The sequence below is a fragment of the Setaria italica genome, chromosome IV (genome assembly GCF_000263155.2).
Source record: "Setaria italica strain Yugu1 chromosome IV, Setaria_italica_v2.0, whole genome shotgun sequence".
NCBI lineage: Eukaryota > Viridiplantae > Streptophyta > Magnoliopsida > Poales > Poaceae > Setaria > Setaria italica.
The window spans coordinates 6,169,032-6,189,857 of NC_028453.1; the positions used below are offsets into that span (position 1 = coordinate 6,169,032).

At 42.3% G+C, this 20,826-nt stretch overlaps 3 protein-coding genes across 5 annotated transcripts; 1 reads left to right on the forward strand and 2 right to left on the reverse strand.

The window, feature by feature from the left end:
• Positions 1-470: 470 nt before the first annotated feature.
• On the reverse strand, positions 471-7,965 carry LOC101764724. 2 transcript variants are annotated; one of them, XM_004964819.4, is made up of 18 exons: positions 7,602-7,965; positions 5,754-5,923; positions 5,354-5,461; positions 5,199-5,270; positions 4,938-5,076; positions 4,418-4,500; positions 3,818-3,873; positions 3,257-3,381; positions 3,078-3,168; positions 2,912-2,977; positions 2,604-2,826; positions 2,302-2,403; positions 2,064-2,149; positions 1,843-1,965; positions 1,311-1,380; positions 1,126-1,217; positions 902-1,006; positions 471-803 (listed from the first exon to the last, which is right to left on the reverse strand). In XM_004964819.4, exons 1-18 carry the CDS (start codon positions 7,940-7,942, stop codon positions 690-692), a joined length of 2,166 nt encoding a protein of 721 aa, XP_004964876.1. In that variant the 5' UTR covers positions 7,943-7,965; the 3' UTR covers positions 471-689. The 2 variants fall into 2 exon arrangements, with proteins under 2 accessions (XP_004964876.1, XP_004964875.1); XM_004964818.4 differs by having other exon boundaries at positions 4,938-5,085.
• Positions 7,966-8,705: 740 nt separating this feature from the next.
• Positions 8,706-16,461, reverse strand: LOC101765802. Of its 2 annotated transcripts, XM_004964821.3 has the most exons (18): positions 15,109-16,456; positions 14,791-14,978; positions 13,677-13,781; positions 13,512-13,589; positions 13,271-13,418; positions 12,631-12,713; positions 12,430-12,485; positions 11,854-11,990; positions 11,677-11,767; positions 11,467-11,532; positions 11,164-11,386; positions 10,704-10,805; positions 10,387-10,472; positions 10,135-10,257; positions 9,975-10,044; positions 9,789-9,880; positions 9,354-9,458; positions 8,706-9,082 (listed from the first exon to the last, which is right to left on the reverse strand). In XM_004964821.3, the coding sequence occupies exons 1-18, from the start codon at positions 15,279-15,281 to the stop codon at positions 8,969-8,971; spliced, it is 2,040 nt and encodes a 679-aa protein (XP_004964878.1). In that variant the 5' UTR covers positions 15,282-16,456; the 3' UTR covers positions 8,706-8,968. The 2 variants fall into 2 exon arrangements, with proteins under 2 accessions (XP_004964878.1, XP_014660493.1); XM_014805007.2 differs by having other exon boundaries at positions 9,975-10,257; positions 15,109-16,461.
• A 954-nt stretch (positions 16,462-17,415) lies between these two features.
• Positions 17,416-20,438, forward strand: LOC101766220 (zinc finger protein ZOP1). Its single transcript, XM_004964822.3, has 5 exons — positions 17,416-17,600; positions 18,314-18,514; positions 18,787-18,868; positions 19,636-19,731; positions 19,845-20,438. The coding sequence occupies exons 1-5, from the start codon at positions 17,592-17,594 to the stop codon at positions 20,195-20,197; spliced, it is 741 nt and encodes a 246-aa protein (XP_004964879.1). The 5' UTR covers positions 17,416-17,591; the 3' UTR covers positions 20,198-20,438.
• The last annotated feature ends 388 nt before the right edge of the window (positions 20,439-20,826 follow it).

Here is a 20,826-nt window from a genome sequence, read left to right on the forward strand (position 1 = left end):
CTAATGTTGATACGTATAAACTTACCCCTTATTGTAACTTTACTCTCTCCGTTCCAAATTGAAGTTCGCTTTGCCATTTTAGGTTTATTATTTTTGCTATGCACCTAGATATACACTATGTCTATATACATAGCAAAAGTTATGAATATCAAAATGCCAAAACGACATACAATTTGGGACAAAGGGAGTAACCAGCTACAGGGACTTGTATAGGTCCCATAGGACCAAATTCTTAGGGCTAAATTCAAGTTTAAATCAAATTCTAGAAATTGATATAGCGCTCCTCTTCCAAACCGGCTCTGCAGGGACACTAGATCATGTTTCTTAATTCTTGCAAGAACTAGGCAGAAAACGTTTTAGTCTGTTTATTAGCAGGGGAGTCACTCAAAATGGTGTTTCCCATGAGAATCACCTCCCTCTTGGCACGTACGATCTCACGATCTCCTCCCTCCTCTCATATACAATCACCATACTAGCCAAACGATTGCATAAAGCGCCACAATTGTTTGGTAGTACATAATCATCTCCATCTCACATGAACGGAAATAAGTATAGTTGGAACAGACGTACATACAGGGCAAAATAAGATTTCGATCGGTGAACGTTTAGTACTGTATTCTCAAAAGAAACTAATATGCTAAATTACTTTGCTAAACATGTCGTTGGCATGTACAAAACTTCGAACTGGATCAATCGAAGTTCTCAATCTTGATTGGAGTTATATCGTCTGCTACCTCGAAGTTCCCAACTAATCTTGCAAAGAACACCATCTGCTGCTCCAAGGTGAACTTGATGTTCTCAGTCTGTTCAAAATTGATAAAGTTATAAAATCCGTGCAGGTCAATTGAATTTGCTTGAAAGCCTGAAACGCAAGTACGTAGTATAACAGTGAGGTTACAACCTTGCGGAACCCATGTTGCTCCCCTTCGTATTCCACTAAGGCAACAGGCAAACCTCTCTCTTTCAAGGCATTGTATATTTTGCGTGCCTGATCTGGTGGCACAACCTGGAAAACATTAAATCAGATGAGCAGTTCGCAGGGGTAACCTCATCATATAACTATACTATGCTATTGAAACACCAATATACCACAAAGTAATGCAGTAATGATTGGTCAGCACATACCTTATCCTCCAACCCTTGAAACAATATCACTGGACATGTAAACTGATTGACAAAATTGATTGGTGATCTCTCATAGTAAGCTCTTTCATTTCCTAAAGGAACAGGATGAAGAAGTAAATGTAAATTAGATTAAGGAATTGGGTTAGCATCTTCCAAAAGAAATGTTTTGATAAAACATTTCTTACCCACAAGATTGTCCAGATAATGGGACTCAAATTTGTGTGTCTCAGCTCTCAACAGAGTCAAGTCCCCAACCTAATCAATTGGTAATACATCAACACAGCTGGTTATTATGGATGTCTATTACTTAAACAAAAGCCTTTATTTCAAAAAAAAACATAAACAAAAGCCAAAATTACATAACAATATCAATCAAACAAATGCTTCACAAGCCAAAAGCATATTTTGATAATTCTATTAATGCAAATTACCAAGCACACATGCATTCTTTCTTTAGCTCCTTCAGAAATCAGAAAGTATGCCAGGTTTGATATACCATGCAATATCAATATAAGAGTGTGCATAGAAGTATAGGACCAACATGTTACTGCAAGTTGCAATTCTGAGAGAGGCACATGCATCAAACAAGGTAACTGGCACTTAGACAAAAGGATAACAGGGGTGAGCGGTAAATTGCCAAGCAAGAATAGAAGAGAGAAAATATCTGGTGTATATTTACGGCAAACACAAAATAGATTCTAGAAAGCTAAAACTTACACCATACAAAGAAGCTCCAGCCTTGAATGTGTCTCTGAATGCAAGTGAAGCTAAAGTAGTGTATCCACCTGCTGATCTACCAGTAATACAAAGGCGCCGCCCATCTACTTTCCCACTCTCCACCTTAGTAAAAGAAGTAATCAAGCATCAAAGTGCATTCTTATCTTCAACAAAAAGTCAAAATGCTAATTGACATTACAATAACTGCTCCAATGATGTACCAGAAATCTTGCACAGCCGCAACAATCATCAACGTCAACAATACCCCATTTCTCCAAAAGTCTCTCGCGATACTCTCTTCCATAACCTTCAGTTTATGTTTCAATAAAGTTCAACATTTGGTAGGGATATGGTTGTAGAAATGAGCTGGAGTCTTAGGCAAGACAACTTATAACAAATAAACTAAGTTTACACCTGACTGTACAGAAAGGGTTTAATCTAAACAAGTTGAGGACAAACCAGTGCTTCCTCCATAGTTAACATCAACATATGCCCACCCTCTACTTGTCCAATACTGGACACTGAGGTCCAAAATTGCACGTGTCTCAGCTGTAGGTCCTCCTGAAAATTGATAAGAGTATTAAAGGATACCATGGTTTTCATCTGAAAGAAAAGAAAGAATCCAGTAGCCTATTTAACAAAACCATTTCTTTCAGTTAAGTAACCAAGAAAAGAAAAAATCCAGCTGAAAGACCTGCATAATTCTTTCGATGGATCAAACTAAATAATTATTTCAAACATCAAAAGGCTGCAATACTTACCATGCGTTTTCACAAGCAATGGAGGTTTTTCATCTGGCAAACCTTGAAAATTGGGATTTGAAGGGGGGTAGAAATAGGCATAAGCTTTCTGGCCAGGCTTGGATGTGGGGAACTCAACAAGTTCTGGTGTGCTGAAGAAAGGTTTATATTGTGTGACATCTGGAGAGGAGGACCAGACTATTGAGAAATTGACTACTTTTGTTTTGCTCTCATTTAATGTCACCTGGATGACACAACAGATGCATCAATTGATAGTCGATACACAAAATTTGGTGGAAAAAAAATCATGGACTTGACATCTGTTAAACCTTTGCAATAGACATTGGAATATTTGCAGAAGCACCTTCAATATAGAAGTAATCATCTGAAGCAACCTGCGAGACCAAGCAAGTAACAAGCCATTATACATAACAATTCACAAAACATATACACTTCAATTTTCCAAAATGTGGTGATGAAGATCTGAACACATACCACATTAGATAAATCAGAGAAAGGGATGTCAAGCATTGAAACTGAACCAGAATCGCAATCAAGCACACCAAGATATGACCTTCCTTGCTGCCTGGGTGGCATAGTTATTGCAATGGTAAGTGAAGATGGTAACAAACAAAAGTGAAAAATTATGAACAAATTTTCACTGATATCAATACCTGTAACTGAAAATGATGTTGCTGTTTCCAAGAAAATCATAGGAGCTGATGCCAAAAACCCACAATGGTCTTGTGAATTCAGCATCTAGTGCATACACTGGAACAATCTCATTGGTTTGTTCTACCTGATGACAACGCAGTGTGTAGAGAAATTATATGGCAGATACAGTTCAGATGATGAATAATGATAGAAAAAGGAGATGCAGCAATAATATTAATTTAGCTCGCTCATAAGTCATGAGCTCCAAATTTATACTAATGGCAGCAATCTCAATCATCCAAAATGATGTTACCACATACTCCCTAGGTTTGAAATAATAAGGCTTATTTATAATTTCGTTAGGACAACCCTATTAATATATATTTTGTGACAAAGTTGATGCCATTAGATTTGCATTCAGAAATACATTTTTATGAGTATACTTTTGTATCACATAAGTGAAATAGTAATAGAGTAATTATTGGTCAAAGCCTTGTCCAAACGAAACAAAAATGTTACTTATAATTTCAAATGAAGTGAGTACTGTCCAAAAATATCGAGAGTTGAGAGAAACTACTCACCCATTTGTAAATGTTCCAAAATCCACTCCCTCTGTCAGTTACAAAAAAAAGTTCTCCTGCAAGTTTGAATGCATTAGATGACATATGGTATGAAGTTACGTTGATCAGTCGTAGCAGTATGTGCTGTAAAATATATTGTTATTACTTATCAGGGTTCCATAGGAAATAATAATTCAATCACTAAGGTAGTGTGAACTGCAGACAAAAAAGGACCCCTCAAGCAGCAATGCATACATTCGGCTGGTCAATAACAAAGCACATTATTTCCATTTACCTAAAAAAGGAATTTGTGTATACATATCATGGAAATGGACTAAACTAGTTCATTTATTTGGAGCAAAGAAAGCTAAAGAAATTGTTGAATGCTGCATGATGTAAGACAAACAGAAACAAGTTACATGAAATCTCAATAGAGCATAATTAGCTCCAATTTCTGATGGGACAGCTGATAGAAGACTTGAGTGAGAAAAAAAATAAAATTAAGAGTCTCTTCCCACAAAAAAAATATTAAGCTGATGTTATTATAACTTAACTATAACACATAAGTAGCATTTTTTAAAATCATTAAGAGTCCATACAAATATAGCAGGAGCATGGTACCTTCGGGAGACCATTTAGGTTCAGTAGGAGATTCAACCAACAGAGGATTGCCACCAGCAACACAAACCCGTTTTGCCAAGTCTCTGCAGACACCCAAAAAAAAACGTGGGGCTAAATCAGCAACAGTCAGAAGGAATTTCTGCTAAATGTTCAGTGTTTCCAAAAGAATCACAGTACCACAATGTAAGTTCAATATAACAGCCCCACATAGTCTCTAGGATTTTAGCAATTCAGTGTTTGCATATGCAAGTTTCAAGTCTCAATAATTTATCCATTCATCATAATAAAAATATAAATCCAAGTAAAATAACAGGTGAGAAGGAGGAAGTACCTGATTTCCTACTGCTACTTCTAGAAATTTATTGGGTTAACTAAAATCTGATGTCTCATCTTTTAGATATTTATTAAAGTGGCCCCTAGGGTATTTAATAAATGAAGTGACCCTTATGTAGCATGTCGATATCCAAATGTCCTCCTGATACATTGCCTAATATGTTATTCAGAAGATAACGACACTTACCCACTTTCAGAGAAGTGGCCAACCCAAAGTTCTGATTTATCCCAGGGCATGTTTGGATGACTCCATTCAATCCATGCCATCCGCCTCTTATTTTGATCAATGCGAGGGAAAGCATAGAAATCGTTGCCACTGATCAGCTCTTTTGGTTCTTCAACATAGAAAATATGTAAGCTACTGTTGTGAAGGGAAGATGGATAAAGATCAAAAGCAATCATAGATCTAACTTGGTATTAGTTGGTTATAACATTCTGGAAATCTTACCAAGAGTATCATCACCGCTCAAGTTTATAGCAGCGATTGTTGTAGTGGGGTTTAAGCTGCTCTTTCGACGGTCTACCAAAATATGTGAGCATGTTAGTAGTTTGTTGTGTAACTACATATATTGAAATCAGATCATAGGTTAAGTACTCAAGTACCTTCCACCACAGTAACATAACGGCCAAAGTGAGGATCAAATACGCCATCAGCATAACTGACGTCCGGTGCACCATAATCGGGTGTAAGAGGCACAGGTGGATCACCAACTGACATGGTAAAATAATCATGCATGATTAAAAAATATATAATTAGGAAGCATATTTCTCATTGCATATTTTCCAAAATATGAAAAGGTTAGTAAGCATGATTTGGTCAAAGGTGCCAAGTATTAAAAAATGGATGGACTAGATGTGGTCGCATGTAAATGTACAGAATTTTCCAGATTACTAAACACCATATCCTTAAATTTTTGTTTATGTTCTTAATGAACACCTATTGACTACTATTAGTTTAAGCCAGCCTCAACAGTAAGAGAATAGCAGACTACTTAGTACTTACTTCCAATTGCTTGCTTGTATAGACGTTGATCCTTGTAATTCGAGAACACAACAACACTCTTGTCAACTGCAAATGCACCACCTCCATATTCTTGAGCCAAGGTGCGTGCTGCAAATTCCTGAGGTATAACATCCACAGGCTTATCCTCTTCCTTTACAATAACCATGCGCCTGAATACAAATTTAGGTAAATACAATATGAAAAGTATTAGTTCAAAAACAGATTAATTGAGAACTAGCATATCAGCTGTACTTGATATGCGCACGCACGTGGATTTAATGATGACCAAGCAGTGTAACAATATGTTCTGTTATACAACATCATTCTTCTGGTATCATTTTGATTACAATGCAATTGCTCACACATGCGACAGCAGAAACAAAATGTAACTTGGGTTCTCAAATTGCGTTAAGTTTTTATAAAACAGCTTCATTTTGTAGTAACTTTCACTGAGAAACTAAACCTGCCAAATCTTTTTGCTGTTGTACTCTGGTGCATGTCCTGTTTTAGCTTGTTCATACCAAGGTTCTTAACGCCTCACCGCCTAGGCGACAAGTCTAACTAGAGTACTAGACGCCTAGGCAATGACTTAAGAACCTTGGTTCATACAGTAAAAACCACATTAGTCGATCTATTTCTTGTCCCTCAACACTTCACTCGCACGGAATCACATATTCCTTTGACGGTGTCTTTTTTTTTTCTTGAACACGCAGGAGAGCTGCATATCATTATATTAAGAAGAAAAAAGGGATAAGAACCCTTACAGCACCCACACACGTTTCAGATCAGCTAGCTCTTACGCCTTTCTTACACACCACTATGGAACCATACAAACAACCGACCTCGACCTAAACATTCACTCCTCAATTGGCACTAGAGCAAGAAGGTGCTTAACTCCTTGAGCTTGAGCCAAACCCCACACATGTAACTCCTCGCTGGCCGACAACAGAGCTCTGGCAACAGTTGGAGAGGCCCCATAAAAAAACACAGCGGTTGCAATGGTTCCACAACGTCCAGGCTTCCAGAATAACCCACATAACACTCACCGGACATAGAACTACCCCAATGTAGCTTGATGCCTTACAAACTATAATAACAATCACATATGCACAAAGTGACCAATAAATAACCCACAATTAACCCAATCATAACAAAAAAAAAACTAGACAGTAGCTTTACACAAATTATCAACCATGTGTAATACATCCAACATTGAAGTCCTTCAAGTCTGTGAAGTATAAACTCAGAGCACTTTTCATGTTGCATGGGGTTTATTGGTTTAACCAAAATATACAGAAACAACAATAAAGCCTATTACTCACAAGCAAGTTGGTAGGCCACTTAAGCAGGTTGGGGTTTAATAAAAAACAAGCTAGGAGCATCAAAATGTTCAGGAGCACCATGGCGCTCAAATGTCAACGCATTAGCCGCTAAAGCTTGATGCCCCTACAAACTATAATAACAATCACATATACACAAAGTGACCTAAACTATGATTAACTCACAATCATAATAACAAAAAAACTAGACAATAGCCTTACACCACAATTATCAACCATGTGCAATACATCCAACATCTCAGTCGCTCAAAGCTGTGAAGCACAAATGCAGAGCATTTTTCATGTTGCACGGGATTTATTGGTTTAAACAAAATATACAGCAACAACTATAAAGCCTTACTCACACAATTAAAAAAAAGCCTATTACTCACAAGCAAGTTGGATAGGCCACTTAAGCAGGTTGGGGTTTAATCAGAAACAAGTTAGCACCATAAAAAATTTCAGAAACACCATCGCTCCCAAACATCAACGCCTTGGACACTAAAACTCGGAGGCGGATGTCAGTTACCCTTTCTCCTCGGGGCGGCCCTCGATCCAGAGGAGGCGTCCATCCCCAGCAAGGGCGATCCCTCCGAGGCGCCTGTCGGCGCCAGAGACGACGTCGGCGGTAATGGGCGACCTCCAGGACCCGTACGGCGCCGCCGCGGGCTTGTCGCCGCCGGCCGCCGCCGTGGCGGGCGGCGCGGGGGAGGCGGCCGAGGAGGTGGAGGACATGCGGGGCGGCGAGGGGCAGGCTCGCCGGTGGCGGAAGCGGGGGAGTGCGCGGGGGAGTGCGCGGTGGAGGAGGTGGGCCGGGGCGGAAGCGGGGCCGCGAGCGGTCGAGAAGATGGAGGCGAGGCGTGTCGCCATTTGCGGGGTGCGGGCTCTGTTTTATAAGGGGGTGTTTGGATACGAGGTGTTAAACTTTAACAGTGTCACATCGGATGTTCGGATGCTAATTAGGAGAACTAAACATGAGCTAATTATAAAACTAATTGCAGAACCCTGTGCTAATTCGCGAGACGAATCTATTAAGCCTAATTAATCCATCATTAGCAATTGGTTACTGTAGCACCACATTGTCAAATCATGGACTAATTAGGCTTAATAGATTCGTCTCGTGAATTACACTCCATCTGTGCAATTAGTTTTGTAATTAGTCTATGTTTAATACTTCTAATTAGCATCCAAACATCCGATGTGACAGGTGTTAAATTTTAACACATGGTTGCCAAACAGGCCCTAAGGTTTTTGTGTGGGGTTTTGGTGCAGGTGCAGGACTGCAAGCTCATGCTCATGAGCTCATCCAGAGTTATCTGTTGACTCAAACTACACAAGCATGTGGAATTTCTCTCAAATCCAGCAGAAATCGGTTTGAAAAAACAGCAGAAATCGAACCATTTCATTTCATGTCGAATTCTATCTTTTTATTCCAAACAGCCCACTGTTTGCTGATGAGCTTCACGGACTTCTAATGACAGGATATACCAGACTTCTTATGTGCTAGCAACCTATCACAATATCTCGAAGCAATTACTGGCCTGTTTGGAATAGAAGTGTCTAAAAGGAACTCCAGAGGGTTTTGTAGTGTTTTCAACAGCCTTTCAAATTCCATCCCAAAGCAGTCCACGAATCACAGCCAACTCACGTTAGCAAAACTAAATCACAGTTAAATAGAGATGTTTCTCTGTTCGCATGCCAACAAATCGTGGAACATGAAAAATTAACAAACCAACATCAGGGAAAAGCTACGCAAAGCTTTGCTTCCATTACTGCTCGTATACGTAGGCACACGCGCAGCTAGGAAGGACACTTGCTCCACAAGCTGCCTTGTAGTTGAGCAGTGGATTATTACACAGTACGCAGATTGCTGCTGTTTAAAACGTTTGCAAAGGACTAATCAAAGTTTTCAATCTTGATTGGTGTTATGTCATCAGCCACCTTGAACTTCCCCACTAATCTTGCGAAGAACATCATCTCCTGCTCCAAGGTGAATTTGATGTTCTCAGCCTGTTCAAAGGAACGCACGTCAGGTATGAGCCATCCGCAGTTGCAGAGTACAAATTCAACTGTGTCCTACTAATTAAAATGCTAACTTGATAGAGAACATTTCATCAAAAAAACCTTGATAGAGAACAGCAACGGATAGTGACCTTTTATAGTACACTAAATAGCAAAGCTAGTACAGAACTTCAGTATTTTACTGCCCATAATGAATGTGACACGTAGGTTCGGTGTATAAGGACTAAAGAGATAGAAAAGCAGAGAGTAATCGTTAGACCTTGCGAAAACCATGTGGTTCCCCTTCATACTCAACTAAAGCAACGGGAAGGCCTTTGTCCTTTATGGCCCTGTATATTTTCGTTGTCTGATCTGGTTGCACAACCTGCGGATAATTGAAGTTGGTAAAGAGAGCAGAACCCAAATCGAATAGCTTAAACACTTGCATGGTAACAATGGGAAAGACAACACACTGGGAAGTCATCCCGAGCAGTTCATTTATTCCCTCATCAACGATTAATAGTTTGATTTAATTCATCACTAGATAGATGTTGTGTTAAGCGTATGTTCCCATACCCCTGATGATTAGTGAAATATAAAAAATAAACTACAGAAATGATATTAAATAGTTAGGGATTTTCAGACATATTATGAAAATCGATTTGGGTTAGCATATCCTCAATCAACTAGGTAAGTTCAAGTATTATAGCCTTACCGTGTCTTCCAATCCATGAAACAAAATCAGTGGGCACGTAAATTTGTCAACAAAGTTTATTGGTGCTCTCTCAAAGTAAGCCTGTTTGTTCCCTGGAATATTGAAGGCAAAGTGATGGCGTCAATACAGCCACGAAAAGAATTTGGATAGCCACCTTAAAATATAGACGAGTGCAAAATTCCATACCAACAAGGTTATCAGTGTAGCACGCCTCGAACTTGTGCGAACTTGCCCTCAATGAAGTTAAGTCAGCAATCTGCGTATAAACACAGCACAACCCCACATGAATAAGTATAGTTGGATTAAGCTGCAGCCAAATGGGAGAAAAATGGCAATGGAAACTTGCCCCGTATAAAGAACAACCAGCCTTGAATGTCTGTCTGAAAGCAAGGCAAGCTAAAGTTGTGAATCCACCAGCAGATTCTCCAGTTATGCAAAGCCGTTTCCCATCTACTCTTCCAGTTTCCACCTTAATAATCAGCATGGTGTAACCATGTAAGCATATATCAATTCATATTTTCTTAGTACCCACTGTAAATGTAGATTACAGCCTGTACATGAATTACGAAAAGGGTTTGTCAGTCCAAACAAGCCATACCAGGAATGTAGCACAACTACAGCAATCATTGACATCAACAACACCCCATTGCCCTAAAAGCCTCTCTCGATATTCTCTCCCATAGCCTTCAAGAAAGAGAAGAAACAAGAAGGAAATGGACAATCACCAGCAGATTCACCACCAAAATCTTTAATAGCAAATAGGATAAGGTGCTCGTAAATAAGAGGATGTAAATCATGTTCTGAGCTCAGGATGGCAATGCATCATTTTGAATAATTAATGCATCAGATTTGCATGTAGGAAGAATGCAGGGTTCTTTGTCAAGAGTTTAGCTGAGCCTAGAGAGAACAAAATACCTGAGCTTCCCCCATAGTTGACATCAACTAGTGCCCATCCTCTGCTCGTCCAGTACTGCACATTAAGATCCAGAACCCCACGTGCTTCTTCGGTAGGTCCACCTAAACAATTGCAGTGATGTAAAAGGATTACAGTGCTGCTTTATTAAGCAACTGGACAAAAAAGATTTATTTCACTACCCTTGTAATTTGGTAAGTGGTAAATCAAGTCAGTTAGAATCATTGAATGGTTTTTATCACCATAATTCCATCAGAGCACTGACATTATGTGTAAATAGATAGAACACAGAAACTTCTCTTTCAAATTATACTAGAAAATATGAAATGAAATTGAACATCATTTGCTGAAAGGTTCTGCTACAATATAATCAATGAAAACGTAAAAAAAGCACACAAACTAATACAGGAAACAGCCGTTGATGTGCTTTTGGAATCTTAAAGAAAAGGACAAGAACTGTACCATGAGTCCTGACCAATAATGGAGGCTTTTCATCGGATGAACCTTGGAAACTATGATTATAAGGAGCATAGAAATAAGCATATGCATGCTGTCCAGGAATTACAGTAGGAAACTTGATAAATTCAGGCACGCTAAAATAGGATTTATGTTTTGTTACATCCTCTGAGGAGGACCAAACTAGAGAGAAATCAGCAGTCACTGTCCTCTTTTCATCCAGAGTTACCTGGCACAAAGAGAATGATGGTGCAGAATTTCAGTTCCAATACTTGGCATGAGACAATCAGTAAATTAAGATAGTCAAACCTTTGCTATTGATTCTGGAAGATTAGCAGATGCACCTTCAATATAGAAGCATTCATCTCCTGAAACCTGGAAAATTATCATGATTCGAATTAAAGAGTCACCATGTTAACAAATTTAAGGACTAAGAACGTAATCTAGCAGTACGATATATTACATCACAGTAGGTCTTCAACTAGTTTTTAAGGCAGCTCATCAGACTTTTGTACTTACTATGTTAGTTACAGAAGAGAAGGGAATGTCAAGTGTTGAAAAGGACCCTGAACCAGGGTCAAGCACCCCAACATATGATCTTCCATTTTGTCTGGGAACAAACAAGCATGCTTACTCTTATGAAATACATACAAAAAATTCACCTACAAATATAACAAACACACGAAATGTGAAAACCTGTAACAGCAAATGATTTTGAGACTCGAGTCATCTTTTCCCAGGAAAGCATAGGAGCTGGCACCAAAAACCCACATTGGTTTTGAGAATTCAGCATCCAAAGCATACAATTGAATTACCACATTGCTCTGCTCATCCTGTACCAATAGCAAGAAAGCAAGATTTTTCCAGCAAAAAAAGTTCAGATATTTATATAATTTATGTGCAATTACAACCCTCCAAGTTGAGAGCATCTTAGTATTAGGCTATCAATGAAAGTGTTACTACTAACCTACGTGATGGAGTTGACAAAATAACTCAATAGTCAATATGCAAGTGGTTTATCATAATTGTTTCTGTGGAAAGGCACATATTATGTAAAAGGTTATAATTTGTTAAAAACAGAAGAAATAGAGACTGAACATTTGCCAGAAATAAATATAGAAAAGATTAGTTATAAGACGGTCACTGGAACAATACAGACAGTATGCCCCATTCCATTCTCTAATTACATAGTTCAGCAACGTCGGAAGTATGAACACAACCAGATCACTAGGCAACTGAATAGAAAAAGGTGCAAGTGTCAGAAAATTATACCCATTTATAGATATTCCAAAATCCACTCTGCCGATCTGTTATGAAGAAAAGCTCCCCTAAAGAAAAAATTGATTCAATTAACAAGATTTTTAGTGAATTTAAACCTATTGAATAATTTTGACATGTAGAAAGAAAACTATTCATGCGGAAAAAAATTAATTCGCAAGTAAAAGCATTAATCATTACATTCAAAACACATACCTTTTGCGGACCACTTGGGTTCAGTAGGAGATTCTACCAATGCTGGGTCTCCACCAGCAATGCAAATTCGGTTATGCACTTCTCTGCAGATAATAAATGGCAATAAATGTGTAAAGCTTGGAAGAAAAACTATGCCGTGTTGATGCATACTTAAAGCACAATGCAACTCAAGCATTGCTCTTTTTTTGTTAAAACAACCTTGACCACGGGGAGAAGAAGTCCCTCACTATGCCTTAAGAGAGGGGAGTACCGAACCCTTTAGGGAGGTACTCACATGACCTGCAAGCACCTGGGTAGAAGGCCTCTCAGGCGCAGTCTGTTTTGTTCAGGGGAAAAAAAGGAACTGCAACCAACAACCTATGTTCCAAATAGCACATCAACTTAAAATATGTAAATACAATCTCAAGCAGATCAGCACTTGCTGTGAATTGTCTGTAAGTATTGAGTTGTTCCCCTAAAAATAAGTATACAGTGGTATAAAATGCGGGCTTGTGCTGCAGATTTTGCTAGTAGGTATGAACGATTTCATGCTCATTCACAAATATACAATGAGAAAGGACCAAAAAATTCCTTAGCCTGTAGAGTAGAACATTTATTTCTTTCAGCAAGAACTGCAAAACACAAAGCATGTAGACATTACCCTTTTTCAGAGAAATATCCAACCCATAGTTGTGATTTATCCCATGACATGTTCGGGTTACTCCATTCGATCCATGCCATACGTTTTTCAGATGGATCGATGCGTGGGAAGGCATAAAAGTCATTGCCACTGACCAGTATGGTTGGTTCTGAGGCAGAAATTGAAAACTTTTTCACAAATAGTCCAAAAGAACTTAAGCACAACTTACTGCACTAGGTACATGAACGAAAGGGCTCGTTACCATTAACATCTCGATCACTTATTTTTACAGCAGCAATGGTTGTGATTGTGACGGGATCTGAGCTACTGTCGCGATGATCTACAGTCAAATTGGATTGTTCTTAATACCAAGTGAAAATCTGTAGGTAGCACAATTGACACGGTACAGGAAATAGCTTCTAATCACCTTCCATTATAGTTACATAACGATGGAAGTGAGGATCAAAGACACCATCTGCATAGCGGACTTCTGATCCGGCATAATCTGGTGTCAGCGGTAGTGGCGAGCTATCTGAAACAGGTAAACCCAACAAGTAAAATATTCTGTTAGATCAGTTACAACTATTTTTTTATATATATTACTCCCTCCATCCAACCATGTACTAAGGCATCTTTTAAAACGAGAATGTCTTCAAAGTAATTTTTGACCATTGATTTCTCTGACACAGTTACACTATTTTTTAAAGTAATTCAAATATGAACCTGTTGATGCAACTTTTGTACACTAAACATGCATATAATTTGACTAATTGTTGGTAAAAATTTGCAAACTTTGACTTTTTGAAAACACAATATGCCTTAAATTGCTGGACGGAGGGAGTACATAAGAGGTCGAAGAAGCGCTATAAAGAGACAACCCGGTGTTTGTATAACCAATATAAGGAAACTCAAAGTTAGGTTACGGTTCAAAAACGGAACAAAAGCTAAGGGGGTGTTTGATCCCCGGGCTAAACTTTAGCCCCTGTCACATCGAATGTTTGGACACTAATTAGGAGTATTAAACATAGGCTAATTACAAAATCAATTTCACAATCCCTAGGCTAAAACGCGAGACGAATCTATTAAGCCTAATTAGTCCATGATTTGACAATATGGTGCTACAGTAAACATTCGCTAATGATGGATTAATTAGGCTTAATAGATTCGTCTCGCGATTTAGCCTAGGGGTTCTGCAACTAGTTTTGTAATTAGCTCATGTTTAGTCCTCCTAATTAGCATCCGAATATTCGATGTGACACGGACTAAACTTTAGCTCCAGGATCCAAACACCCCCTAAGTTACTTTCAGTACTCCAATGTGTCCTTTGAACGCCTAGAGCATGGATATCCCAACATTGATGTGAACTGATTGCTAAAAGTACAATTAGGAGTCCACATGATGCATATCAAGGAGATTAGCGTTAAATGTTTAGGGGCGGCGTACGTTGTTGAGATAATGCATCTCGACGGTAAGTTGGTAACTAGTAACCACACAAGCGAGTGACCATGGTCCATGGCAATAGCTAAGCCTGAACTCCGTACCTCCCATGGTTTGCCTGTAGAGACGCTGGTCGGTGTAGTTAGAGAACACGACGGTGTCCCCTTGCACGGCGAATGCCCCAGATCCACCGCCGTACTCCTGGGCGAGAGTCCGCACCGCGAATCCCTGCGGCGTCACGTCCAGCGCTTGACGGCGCGGTTCCGCCGCCTCCCTCACAAGAACCGAGGCCCTGACGAAATAGCAACAAGCTTCAGAGTTCAGATAAACTCACCGGACACGACGGGTTCTTACAAGATTTGGGCGCGGCAAAAAAGAAAGGAGAAAAAATGGGAGCGCGTGCCGTGGATGGTTTCGCGTACCCTCCTTGCTCCGGGCGCTTCTCGACCCAGACGAGACGGCCGTCGCCGGCGACGGCGAGCCCCTCGACGGTCCGCCCGGCGGCGGAGACGGCGGCGGCGGTGATCGGCGACGCCCAGGACCCGTACGGCGCGATCGCCTTCTCGGCGGCGCCTGAGGCCTCCTGGGGATGCATCGCCGCGGACCCGCAGTCAGGTTGCGAGCGGCGGGGGAAAGCTCGCGAGCGTGGATGAAGAGAGATTGCGCGGCGGAGCGGTGGAACTCAGTGTGCTCCTGCTCACTGGTAAGTGAAGTGAGTCTTAAAATATTCAACTCTGCGTCTCTGATTGGAATCCCTTCTTGCTTCGGTCCATGAACATCGAACGCTTCACGCATTCGCGAGAGGCGGGCATACGGTTGCTGCAGGAATTAGTGCAACCTGCTGACACCGCCCACGTATTTGCTACCGGAGAGAAGTAGCAACAAATTTGTCATTTTGTCCGACGTGGAGCGCCAAGTCACCCATCCACGCTGGATTCGTGACACGAAATGACTCCCGTGCCCCTGGTCTTATCCTTTTACTCCCGGCGCTTCTCCTGCCGCTTACGTGTGGGACCCACACGTCAAGATCATCTCCAACCTCCCGCAGCTCCTTTCCTCCTCACTGCCCGGTGGCAGGTCAGCTTGTTGCGGGGCCGGCCGGAGTGTGGCGGAGGCGAACAACAAGCGCGGGGGCGGACTGGGGGCAGACGGTGCACGAGGTGGCGGCGGTCGAGGAACCTGGGGGTGCGGCTCTGGCCTCGGGCAGCGACAGTGCCATACCTGGGGAGGGGCGATGGACATCTGGTCATCTGGTGGCGGCTCCCGTAGACAGCATGGAAGATCGGGTCGGCTCGTGCACCTCCATCTAATTAATTTTCCCTACTCCAATTTGACAATTTCTGTTGAAAAAAGAAAGTGGCGGTAGCTCATCTCTCTCCTCCGTGCTTTGTTCCCAACGAAGCAAAGCTATACCATAAGTGCCGAACCGGAGGGAGGCAGTGGAGGCGGTGGACGGCGTCACGGCGCTTGCGCGTGGCCGGACTGGAGGACAGCGGCCGACGATGCACGGGGCTGAACGCGCGGGGCCGCCGGAGCGCGGTAGCAACGGACGGCGCACTCGCGGGGCTGGGCTGGAGGGCGGCTGTGGCGGACGGCGCAGGGGACGGACGCGCGGGGCCTACCGGAGCGCGGCGACCGAGGATATGTTGGAGTGCTGCAGCGGCGTACGCACGGGAGGATGTGACAGGAGGTTGAGGATGATCCTGACATGTGAGTCCCACACGTAAGTGGCTGGAGAAGGTAGAATGGATGGCTAACAGGAGGAAAGCAAGGGCAATGGTCATTTGTCATGCTCGGTTCATGCTAGAGTGAGGACATAGCTCGTCACATTAGAAAAATAGCAAAAGTGTAGATTAATCCTCGTATCAATAACAAATATGTAGGTATAATTCTAAAATCTTTCTTAGAGCAACTCTAGGAGTCAAAAAAAAATCTTTCCCAAAAGAACTCTACTAAAAATTTTCTCCCAAAATCATATCATCCCACAACAGATCCCCAATAATAAACTTCCCAATATTTCAAAACTAGCCACATCAGCACGTGAACCACGAAAATCAGCGGTCAAGGTAGGAGCTCTCAGCTACGACGTGGCACCTCAGAGCACCTCGGCGAGCAAGGTGGCCTCCTCCGTCGGCAACACGGGTGCCTCCCGCCTGTCATTCCCCATGGCTTTCTTTTTATTTCGCCTGCATTATTATCCTCTCGCTAGGATCTCTCTCAATCGACGCCCATACTCGCCCGGCCAGTGACCCCCCCCCTCTCGCGCGCGGAGGAGCTCCTGCTTGCCCGGCCGACGGCGGACTCTAACAGCCCGACCGACGGCGCGCCCCCGCGAAAGAGCTCCTGCTCGCCTGGCTAGCGGCGGATCCTAGCTTGCCCGGCCGGCGACGCGGCCCCCAGCAAAGCTCGGCTCACCCGGCGAGCACGCCCCTCAAGCTCGGCCGCTCAGCTCCGACATAGAAGGGGCTCCGCACGCCGTCCACCATCCGTCGAAGTTCTGCGACGCAATGGAGGGGTGGTCCCGAACGCAGTGGATTGGGGAAGGATCGGTTTCTCGCGTATATGCGAGGCGACGGAGGTGTTTTTCGCTTCCACGTATTTTTTACAGGAAGGATGTGGGAGCCGTTAGGGTGAGTTTTTTTTTTCCTTTAAATAAGATTTTGGTGAGTTTTTTTCCCTCAAATTTTTGGGTAATTTTAAAGGAGTGTCTTGGAGTTGCTCTTGCCCCCTTTTGCCCGTCCCCACGTCCGCAGAAATAACCTCCTCGGACGCACCTCTCCTGACGGCTGCCGCGCCGCCCCCCACGAGCCGCGCCAATCCGCGCCCTGCTCGGCTGAGCCGGTGATCTCCCGCTGCCAGTGGCGGAGCTTCGTATCCCCTTCGCGCGGATCCCCTGCCCGCCGCCATGACGGAGGTACTCCCCCTTCCCTGCTTCCCACGATGTTCGAGGCCGCGTCAAATTCCCCGTGATCTCCGATCCGATTCGAGCGAAATCGCGGCGTTGTTTGGGGTCATTAGGCGATCTGCGCCGCCGCCACAGGGAGGCAAACTTTTGCGGGGCTGGGTGGTACTAGCTTGGACCTCGCGTGGTTGCTTCGTGTCCCTGGGTTCTCTGCAGATTAGGGTTAGCTGCGCGTGCTTGTGCCTGGGGATGCTTTGGCACTGTCCAATGCCACAGTAGAGTAGAAAGTATATGGCTTCGTGAGGCAGAACTGCAGAGATTACGGCCCTTTGATGGGGTTATGATGTGGGGTACCTCACGCATCTTAGGTTTGCTGTTTGGGACAGAATTGCCAGCTAGGTCTTATTGTTTTGGCGGATGTTACCCGCTGCTCAATTATTTGTTTTCAATTGTGATTTGCTTTGTAGTGATTTTAAGTGGATGCTAGACAATGAGAACACCAATGCATTGTGCCGAAATTGTAGTCTCATTCTGAGTAAATGATAGTATTAGAAGATATAATGCTTAGCGCTGGTAAAAAGGAATAACAAGTTTCTTTGGCTCTTTAAAATGTTGTATGGAATCTTCTGACTGTTATGTTGTTAAACTCTGCGATTACTGAGAACATCAAGTTGTGCAAGTTAGGATTTTGAATAATGACTTCTCCTTTACCTGCCTTGTTTCAGTATTGGGTGAGCCAAGGAAACAAATGGTGCGACTTCTGCAAGATTTTTATAGCTAACAATCCCTTCAGCATCAGAACACATGAACTTGGTAAGCGTCACAAGGACAATGTCACCAAAAGATTATCGACGATGCAAAAGGAGAGTGATGCAAAGGACAAGGAACAGCAGCAAGCTGCCCGAGCCCTTCAGCAGATCGAAGCAGTAAGTCCTCATATTCACATTTTTTATGCTTCAATGTTATCCTTATCCAATGTCATCTGTGATATGGATATGATTGCCCCATTCTATCATAAACTAGAATGCTTTTTACATAGAAGACCTTATTTACTGCATTGATGCAGCATGAGGTTGTTGCCTTTTGCCTTTATATTCATGCCTTGTGCTTTTTTGTTGTGCTTTGTAATTTCCCTTGCAATTGGTTTGTGAACTATGGAATCATCCCTGATTATGTTCTACTTTTTTTTTTGCTGCAGAAAGCTAAAAAGAGCTATCAAAAGGATTTGGAGAATAGCCAGAGAAATGTGGATGGAGACACTTCTGCAGCTCCTGGAGATGGTTGTGTACGGTTTTCCTGTTTCTATGTATCAACAATGCAGTATATTCTTTAGTACTCTAGTTCAATGCGTCGTTTGTATTCTAGCATCATCTTCCTTATTCTTGTAGCTCACATCACCAGACTTACAGTGGTGAACTGAGAAGTAGCCTGATAAGTGGCCATGTTACTGTTAGTTTATAAAAGCCGCTTGTTTGATGTAGAGCTTACACAATTGAATCGACCATTCAAACACTTATTTCTTCTAGCCCTGAAACCTTCTTTTCATACTTTCTGTTGTTCTAGCTTATGCAATTAAATCAACCATTCAAACATTTATTTCTTCTAGCCCAGAAACATATCCTTGCTTTCCTATTTTCTGTTGTCCTTGCAAAGTTTATCCTTACCGGTGAAGAAGACATAAAATGCTTATTTCAACCCCAAAAGTCTATTGTTGTGCTACAAACTGTTTTACAACATCATTTCAACCTCAGTTGCTTTGACGATTTTTCCATATTTGACCTTGCATGTGCACGAATTCACGTTATGTACCAACCTTAGCAGATATGCTGACTTGATCACTACCTTAGCAGATATGCTGACTAGATCACTGGATACTAATGACAATCTGACAGTACAGCCAGCCAACCCCTTAGAGCCTTTTAGACTATACTTCCAAGCCCCAAGTGATATGAACCATGAAGCATTCTTTCCATAGACTGTCATGCTACTGGCTACATCAATGTTCTCTTTCTGTTTGGTAATGTTTCCTTAAATCTGGTATGTGCAGGATGGGTATTTGATTCAACATCAGGATATTACTACGACAAATCTACTGGACTTTACTATGATTCAAACTCCGGCTTCTATTATTCTGATGGTTTAGGTGATTATCAAGCAGATGCGCAATTATATCTGAATAATTGGTTTAGTCCAGTCTTTCTCCAAAGCTGTTTTTGTGGCACTTACCTTGATGTTTTTTTTTTCAAAAATTGGCAGGGAAATGGGTTACTCAAGAAGAGGCCTACAAATCTGTGCAAACTTCCAAAACAGACGTTGGTCAATCCTCAACTTCACAAACAAAAGCTCCTCCTGCTGCGGAAACAGCTGTTCCAGCTATTAAAGGAGGTCCAGCTCCAGGTAGGGTTGTCACAAAGCCATTGAACCCGATGAGACCTACCAAGGGCACTCCTGCTCCATCTGCTGTTGCTGTTAACAAGAGGAAGAGAGAGGATGGCAAGCCCAAGGTGATCTCCAAGGAGGAGGAAGCAGCCCTCAAAGCCCGAGAGGCTGCGAGAAAGAGAGTAGAGGATAGAGAGAAGCCGCTGATGGGATTATACAGAACTTACTAAGGTGATCATCCTTGCCAGGCTACTCTCCCCGCCAAACGATTGCACTGCCTGATGTTGTAAGAAATATTGACAAATGGTGTTCTGAGAAAGAACGGGCAGGGTCTTACAGAAACAACCCGTTTGCATTTTGTGCCAACCATGTGTTCCTGACCGTTTGCAGATGTAAAAGAATATGAACGCATATTATTTTTCGCGGATGCATATGCTCGTAACGAGACATGGCAGTGACCGTTTTCGGGATGGTGGATAGTGTGTTCTGTGTTTCAGATCTGAAGCAGGACGCGCCGAGGAGTTGGCCATGGCAGCTCTCTCTGGTTTAGTGTTTTGGACTCGTTCAGTTTTCTGTGCTTGGTCTCATTTTACTCTGAAAACAAGTACTTTGTGTCGTATGAGGATCGGATCTGCAAAACCGGTCTGCAACGCTGGAAAAGTTCTGGAGGAAATCTGCTCGGCCGTGGGGGAGGGAAACGAAAACGTCGTGGGCTTGCACTGAACAGTCGTCGTCTACCGTCGCCCACACTTACCCCGTTGACAGTGACCAAGGTGAAAGCACCGAGCTGCCTGCAGTCCAGGCATCCGTTTCCTGGTTCCTGGCCTCAGCTAGCGGAGCGGCCGGGAGCGAACGACTC